This window comes from Fukomys damarensis, unplaced genomic scaffold (assembly GCF_012274545.1).
Source record: "Fukomys damarensis isolate Sample0158 unplaced genomic scaffold, DMR_v1.0_HiC HiC_scaffold_22, whole genome shotgun sequence".
NCBI lineage: Eukaryota > Metazoa > Chordata > Mammalia > Rodentia > Bathyergidae > Fukomys > Fukomys damarensis.
This window is the reverse complement of record NW_022900934.1, coordinates 465,503-473,478: the sequence shown is the minus strand read 5'-3', so window position 1 is coordinate 473,478 and position 7,976 is coordinate 465,503. Positions and strand designations below refer to the sequence as shown.

At 55.8% G+C, this 7,976-nt stretch overlaps 1 protein-coding gene across 8 annotated transcripts in view; it reads right to left on the bottom strand.

The window, feature by feature from the left end:
* Positions 1-7,976, bottom strand: part of Zbtb46 (zinc finger and BTB domain containing 46) — a 67,725-nt gene that overhangs the window by 34,212 nt on the left and 25,537 nt on the right. For all 8 annotated transcript variants that reach the window (XM_010633369.3, XM_010633373.2, XM_019208843.2 and 5 more), the window contains one exon: positions 5,042-6,002. In XM_010633369.3, the coding sequence (XP_010631671.1) occupies positions 5,042-5,969 (928 nt within the window). In that variant the 5' untranslated portion in view covers positions 5,970-6,002. The remainder of the gene's footprint in view (positions 1-5,041; positions 6,003-7,976) is intronic.

Below are 7,976 nucleotides of genomic sequence, written 5' to 3'. Positions count from 1 at the left end.
AAAAAAAAAAAAAAAAATTCACCTAAATGTAGTTTACAAATTATGATTCCCAAGTGATACATCTTCATCTTAATCTGAATTTTACAGATTGCAGAAAATGTGTGAGAGCAAAGCCACTAGTCAGTGCATTTCAACACAGCCGACCTGGCCCCTCTCTCAGGAGCCCAGGCAGCCACCAACCAGAGCCAACACGGCCCTTATGCTGGGTGCTGGGCAGGGCCTCCAAACGTCAGAAAAGAATGAAAGAGAACAAAAACAGGCGTGGTGGCGCACACCCGTAAGTCCAGTACTTTGGGAAGCTGAGGCAGAAGGATCACAGCCTGGGCCTCCGCCTCAAAATTAAAAAAAAAAATGTAAAGGCCAGGATGCGGCTCAGCGCAAGCGAAGCCCTAGGCTCAGGTCCCACAAGAAGGCAGGAGCCATCCGGCCTAAGAAGTAAGCAAGAAAGCACGGAGATCAGCACACTGGATGAGAGGACAGCCAGGGCGGCCCAGGGCTGGCAGAGTCCTTTCTACAGGACCGTGACCCAGAGGGCACCCACAGACAGCCAAGACCCGTGTGGCAGAAACTGCACCCCAAACAAGTGCTGCAGGAGGTGGCAGTTGCACAGCTGGCTCAGTGTCCACTACAATCACTTCCCCTGCCCACCCCCCCGGCCTCTGCCACGCCCAGGGTGCCCTCCCGGCCCTCCCGGCTCTGCTCCGGCCCCACTCACAACCCTCCACAGAGCAGAGGGTAGGCAGGCGGCTGGGCTTTTCGGGATGGGTGATGGAATCTTGTGCAACCAGACAAGCTTGGGTCCTGTCTCCTCACCCTGCTGAATGGCTGGCTCGCATCAGCAGCCTCTGTGAATTCAGCTTCACAGCAAACCCCATGGCAAGAGAGCACTCTGTGTGGAGGAGACGCGGGGCAGCAATTTGCAAGGGCAGCTTCAGCCATTAGCGGCGAGCAGTCTCTCACGGGCAGGACACAGGGCCTCTGGGCTCCACCTGGACCTGGACCGGCACCATCCACCCTCTGGCCCGTGGGCTCCTGCAGTGGCCCTCCTGTCCCCCGCTCCGCTTCACCAGCACTTCCTCTTCTGGGTCCACAGGAAGCGGCTGAGCTCTCCCATTTCACGGCAGCAGAAACTCCTCAGCAGTGATGCGGTCTGGTCACCAGCGGCCACCCGCACAGGTACCATGACCCAGTCAGAGCTGGTTCAGCAACCTGTGCTCAGACAGCAGAGGAAACACGCAGCAGGGAGGGTCCCAGCTCTGGGGCCGGGTGTGGGTGTGGAGACCAGTCCAGACCAGTCGCACCTCAAAATGCACCAGAACACATGGCGTTACCTTGTCACCCAACCCTTCCACCCCAAATATCAAGGACATGGCAGCACAGATGACTCTTTCCAGAGATGATCAGATTTGTCCGCTTTCCACACGGCAGCCATGAAAGGTGACCGCGTCAGTGGGTGAGGGACAGTGGAGCCCCTGGCACCAGGAGAACGTGGGCTCAGTTGTGTCCTCACCAGGGACAGACAGGTCCCTGCACATGCGGCAGCTCAGGACGAACTCACAGCCCAGTCCTACCACCCCTGTGGGGCTCCTCCTTGCCCACCCTTGGGACGGTGCTGCAGCTCCACCTCCAGCACAGAGCTCCAGGAAGCTGCCAGGAGCCAGAAGAGGGGGCTTGGCCTGGTCCAGGGAGCATCGAGAGGAGCCCCATCTGCAGAGCCAGCACCACTCAGCACTCCCTGAACACAGAGGCTGCCAGGCTGTGGGCAGACAGGGGCCTTCAGGGAGCCGGCTGCCAACTGGAGCTGTTCTGTGGTCCCGATGTGTTCTCAAAAGCCCCAACATGTCAAGTTCTAACCTAACCAAAGTTTGGCACATTTATTTTACAAACCCTATGGCTTTATTCTAGCTACACAGCTTTCTTCATGCAGAACTTTCAGGAACGAGCAAGGAACATTTGGTCAGGGCCCTGGACTACCCTCTAGCACTCCCAACTCAACTCGGCAAAGCCTCAGTGGTCTCTCTGGGGACCCACAGCCCTCACCCTGCAGATGAGGTGGCGAGGGAGAGCTGCCCATTCTAACACTATGCCAATCAGCTCACCCATGAGTGAACTGCTGTAGTTCAAAAGGAAACTACAACAGATACTATTTCTTCAAAGCTGCTAGGTCAGAATGCATTGGAGCTTCTGCTTGGAAAACCACCTTGAACAGCTAATGGATCCCAGGGCCCTAGGAGCCAAGGCGGGGGCACAGACAGCAAACAAGGTGGGTAAGCTTGACTGGCACACATCAAGTGCACCAGTGATCTGCAGTAACTGCCTGACATGTTCCTTTAGAAAGTAGCCTTTTGCCCAGGTGTGGTGGTACACACCTACAATCCCAGCATTCAGGATGATGAGACAGGGGGACCTCAAATTTGAGACCAGTCTGGACTACACAGCAAGATCCTGTCTTACATAAAAGAAAAACCAGAAAAGGGCCTTTTCTCCTATAAGTGGAATGATGATAAAAATACTCTTCTCTAAGATGTAATAAATCTTTAATGAAAACAAACTGACCTCCACCAAGAATAATCATTTATACTCTAAACCCCAGCCCAAAGATGAGGGTGGGAACCTCAGGGACTGACTGGCCACCACACCTCCACAGGATCGTCCCACGCTTGAGCCCACACCCCATGTCCTTGTCTTAGTACTCAGAATCCTCTAGCAGAAGCGGTTCTCGGTTGCCTTGGTAACCTGAGGATTTAAGAGTCTGAGGAAAGTACACAGGCGAAATCACTTGTTGGATTCTGAAAACACCTTCTGCTTCCAACTGCATTTGCAATATCCGGCCCATGGGCTCAAGCAAAAGCCTACTGCCTAGCAGCTGATCGCTCCTCAGGATGTAAAGGCCCAGGTCGGCACCAGTAGGTACCCACGGGCATGCACAAGCGTGCTGGGATGGCGGGAGGCGCCAAGCCTAGAGCCAGCCCGAGGGGCTGCGCACCCTAGGACTGCCCTGGAAGCCCTGGCACCCCATGGAGGCTGCTGCTTCTCAGGTTTTGGTTGGAGCTGGTGAAAGATTATGAATAAAGTTAGGAGCAGATGGGACATCACAATCTCTGTCTACTGCCCTGGGTGCCTATGCACGGAGACACCCAGCAGAAAATGATCAATTTTTCTGTCCACTCAACAACAACATCCTTCTGATTTGGTTCATCTCTGTGCCAAAGGCTGGGGGAGTGCGGGGGCTGCCCTTGGAGGCAGCTATGCACCACAAGAGAGACACATGATTGTCGTGACCGCAGGCAGTGCCACTGGCCATCTAGTGGGTAGAGGCCAGGGCTGTTGCCCAACACCCCACAGGGGCCAGGACATCTACCCAGAGTGCAACCCTGCTGCGGGGGAGAAACCTCGAGTTAAGCCCACTGCACTGGGCCTGGGCCCGAGCCTCGGCCCGAGCCTGGGCTCAGCGCAGGAACACAGGCAGCAAAGGGCCGAGGAGGAATACAGCAAGCACAGCCATGGGAACAGAGGGGCTTTCCTGAGCAGGGAAGGGATGGATACAAGATAGGGATACAAAGTTTCCCTCTAGGAGATACAGAAGTTCCCAACAGGAACTATTCAGTGAACGGTATGAATTGTACACTTAAAAAGCTTATAAGGAGCTGGGCATGGTGGCATATGTCTAAAATCCTGGCTATTTGGAAGGTTGAGGCAAGAAAACTGAAAGTTCAAGGTTAGCCTGGGCAATTTATTGAGACCCTGCTCAAAACAGAAAAGGGCCAGGGATTTAACTCGGTGGTTCTGCAGCCTGCCTCGCAAGCACAAGGTCCCAAGTTCGATGCCCAGTACCCAAAAAAAAGAGAAAAGCACAGAAAAGACTTGGGAGTGGCTCAATGGTAGAGCACCCCTGGGTTCAAACCACAGAACTGAAAAACAAAGGTTTGTAACAGTTCAGTTTCTGTTCTGCACACTGCCACAATGAGAGAGCCACTGTGAAACAGGTCTGGCTTGGTTCCCAGGCTTGGGGCTCTCGGGGCCCCTTCCCATCTCACCCCCAGCTCCTGAGACACCTCAGCTATGGAGAGGAGAAGCCACAGTGTCCTGGGCCCCACCTGCTGCCTAACCTGCCCCAAGAAGCCCTCCCAGGCCAGCACATCAGGCACATGTTTCAGGTTTGCTGCTTTTGGCCGCCTCTAACTGCTTAAGGCTCGCCCGGTGATTTCTAATGCTCCTTCTGCAGGGGCTCCCCTGGTAAGCATGGGCCAGGGAGCCCCCACCCCTCCTCTGGTCACTTCCCTCTCTGACATGGCCTGTAGCCCTGGTCCCCCATCTGCTCCTCCGAAAGGGCAGTGCAAGCTGCCATCACTGCCAGGCACTCAGCACAGCATCAGCACCTCATATTCAGTAAACCTTTCATCTCCTATCTGCCAGTCTGGGGACAAACACTGAACCATCCGCAAGCTATGGGCACCACCTCCAATAGGCGGGGTGTGGGGGCCTCAAAACCAGCACGGTGAATCCTCTGAAGGGTCCCAGGAGAGATCCTTGCACTGGAGAGCAGGTACCAGCTGAGCTGTGGGAACCCACGCTTATTGGCAAATATAGCACGTGCGTCTGAGGAGTGAGGTCCTTCACAACCACCTCCGCTTGACTCCACTGACGCAGCAGAGATCATGCACAGTGACCACGGACAGCACACTGAGGGCATCTTGAGCTGCCGGCCACTCTGGCACCCACTGACTGTCCAATCAGTTCCCGTGAGAGAGGGCACCAAATCCATACCCCACACATGCCCAGAGAGCTCAGAGGAGCCCCACTCCAGGCAGCCTCTGGGTCTGGGGTGCCAGGCTGTACTGATGGGCACGGACCTCGAGGCCCGAGTTGCCCTGCCCTTTGAGATGAATCATTTGCCTTCCCAGAGGCACACAGATTCTCTGGGACAGGGAGCCACCGTGGGGAGCCACAGTGTGAGCTGGCAAGGCACCACTGCAGCCACAGCCCGTGGGCCACCGGTGCCCTGGGGGCTGAAGACCACTCACCACGAAGAAGGGCTTACTTGAGTCTCGGCTGCTGAATGGCCATCCTGGTGTGGGAAGGAACGAGGGCACTGGAGAGCCGGCCCGGCTGTCGTCCTCCACCTGCTGCGTGATGTGCCGCACGGTCTCTTTGTTCTTCCGGTTCTTCCTCCGGCCCGAGGGCTGCCAGCTCTCGCCAGCACCCTGCTCCGGGAAGGGGTTCTGCGCTGCACCATCTTTGGCAGAGGGCAGATCGCCCGCCCCGTAATGAGAAGGCGAAACCTGCTCCTCCTTGATGTGCAGAGGCCCATAGCCCACATCTCCAGGCCACAGAGATTGCGAAGATATGTCATCAGTCTTGGGCTCGGGGTCCTCCTTCCCATAACTGCTCCCGCCTTCGTGACAGCTGGCAATGGCCGAGTCTCCAGAGGAATTGGCTGGACTAGTCCGCCGAGCCAGCCACGGGGAGATGCTCCTCCCGGCCATCACAGCCGAGATCAGAGCCTCGGTGCTGCTGCTGGACGGGGCACCGATCTCAAACTCTGAGAGCTCATCTGAGGTGTCCGACTTGATGCTGATGTCCAGTGCAGCCTTGATGAAGTCGTGGCAGGCCTGCACGATGTCTGTCATCTGCAGGAAGCTGGCGGCAGACATCACCTCAATGACGTTTCTGCTGGTGAGGGCCAGGTGGGCAGAGTACATGAAGTCGATGATGGCTTTGAAGCCCTGGGCTGTGACGATGTCCAGGTGGGTGACCGTGGCCTGGTCGGATGTCTTCTGCACTTGGCAGTAGAGCGTCTTGAAGTAGCGGCTGCTCCCGAGCAGGACATTCTTGTGCGCCTTGAAGACCTTGCCCTCCACCACAACACAGACGTCGCACAGGACCCCATGCTGCCTCTGCTCGTTGAGCTCACGAAGCAGGTGCCGGTAGTGGGATGTGATTTCCATATCTTCCTTTCGGTTGTTCATCTGGAAGTCTTGGTGCTGCCTCTTCTACAGACTCTGTGGGGACGAGAAGCAAAGAGTCACTCACACGTGCAACATGGACAGGTGCCCTGAAAGCAGCCAGCAGGTCCTCCCTGCATGGCCACGCAGGGTGGGCTCGTGGGGACAGTGCTGATGGCAGGAGCTGAACACACAACCTAGACCACAGGGTGTGGAGGAAGCACAGCGCCCTCCTCTGCACAGGCCCACAAACCACGGGTGGACACCAGCCCTGTCCTCGGCTGAACGAAGTTTCCAATTTACAATGGGCCTGGGGTCCAGAACAGAATCACACAACAGCAACTAACATATGCCAGAAATAATAAAATCACCCATCATAGATTAAAGCAACTTCCTCACCCAAACTGGAAGTCTAGGTTAAATAATCCAAGTGTGGCCTTTATCCCTCAAGCCTGAAGAAATATTCTTTAAAATATATAAATAAATAAAACTTCCTACACACACATATGCACAAAACAGAGAGCAATAAGAATGCAAAACAGACATTCATAGTCTTAGTCCTAAAGACTTCCAAAACTCTGAGTTCTCACCAAGTACACAAATGGTGCTTCGAGCCTGCTTGGGGCTGCTGCCCGGACCAGGGTGGAGCCTGGGCCAAAGCTCAGTTCCTGAGAGTTTCCAGGAGCAGGAACCCATCGGAAGAGGAGAGATTCTTCTGGTTGCTCCCTCCCCAAAGAGAGTCCCACTTCAGAGGCTGAAGCTGCCCTAACAAGTGCCCCAGGCACACGGCCTACAGGAGAAATCTGTCCTCTGCAGCTCAGGCCAAAGTCCAAGAGCGAGGCGTCCATTCCAGCCCACGCCTGGCCTCAGTGGCAGCAGCCTCTGGATTCTGTGGCTTGTGGAAGCCTCACCCTGTCTCTGCCTCTGTCCTCACTCCATGTCCTCCCTGTGGATCTGTGTCCACAGGTCCTCTCTCACAAGGACACCAGTCACACTGGCATTCAGGGCCTCGCCTTCACTAGCTACACCTGCAACAATCCTATTTCTAAACAAGGCCACATGCTGAGGTCCTGGGGGTTCAAATTCCAGTACTCGAATTCTTGGGGAATCCATCCAACTCCGAGGTCCACCTGAGAAGGGTAGAGCCATTAGAGCTGATCTCTCCCCCTCAAACACTCCATTTTCCTAGCTGATCAGCCAACTGGTAGCACTCACCTGAATAGTCAGTGTGTGTGACAGGGCAGCCACACACAGCTGGCTGCACACAGGCACAGACTACAGCCTTTCATGGGGCCACCCCACCTGCCTCAAGCAGCCTCGGGGCCAGACTGGGTGAAAGCTTACTTCCTGCTCCTCTTGACCTTCTCAAAGTACCACATCCCTTCCCTCCATCACCAGAGAAATGACCTGCGGAATACAGTGACTGGCTGCTATTTCACAGGTGGGGAAAAGAGGCAGCAAAGAGGTTTTTCTTCCTCTCCTCAGACTGCTTGGGTCCTTGGCCATTATCCCCCTTCTGTGGCCTTCCTTGCAACTGCTAGGGGTGTGAGAACACCAGCCCCACCTAGCCTGCACCTCCTGCTCCCTCTCCTCAGCAGAATCATAATACGCTGGGCCCAGAACCCAGAGCCACCCTGCCAGCTATCCCTCACCAAACGAGCCAGCACTGTCCAGACCTGAGATGGCAAACCTTTTAGAGCTTTCAATGATACAAGCGGTCCGGTGTGGCACACGTGCCATAGGTTCGCCACCACTGGTCTGGGCACTGGGGCTGCTGCTGAGAGCAGACACGGCCTTAGATGGGGCCTGGGGTGCACACACTGCTCCTACTGAGTGCTCGTCAACCCGCTGCGTGACGTGAGTGCTGACCTGCCCCACTGCGGCCACCGACAAGGACAAAGGCTTCCGGGAGGGCGGGGTGTTTGTGGACTGCACCCAGGGTTCTCAGGAGACCAGCACCAAGGTGGAGGAAGGGAAGAAGAGTCTGGTACACTGGGGAATGGCTCTCTTCACACGTGGCTCCACCAACAC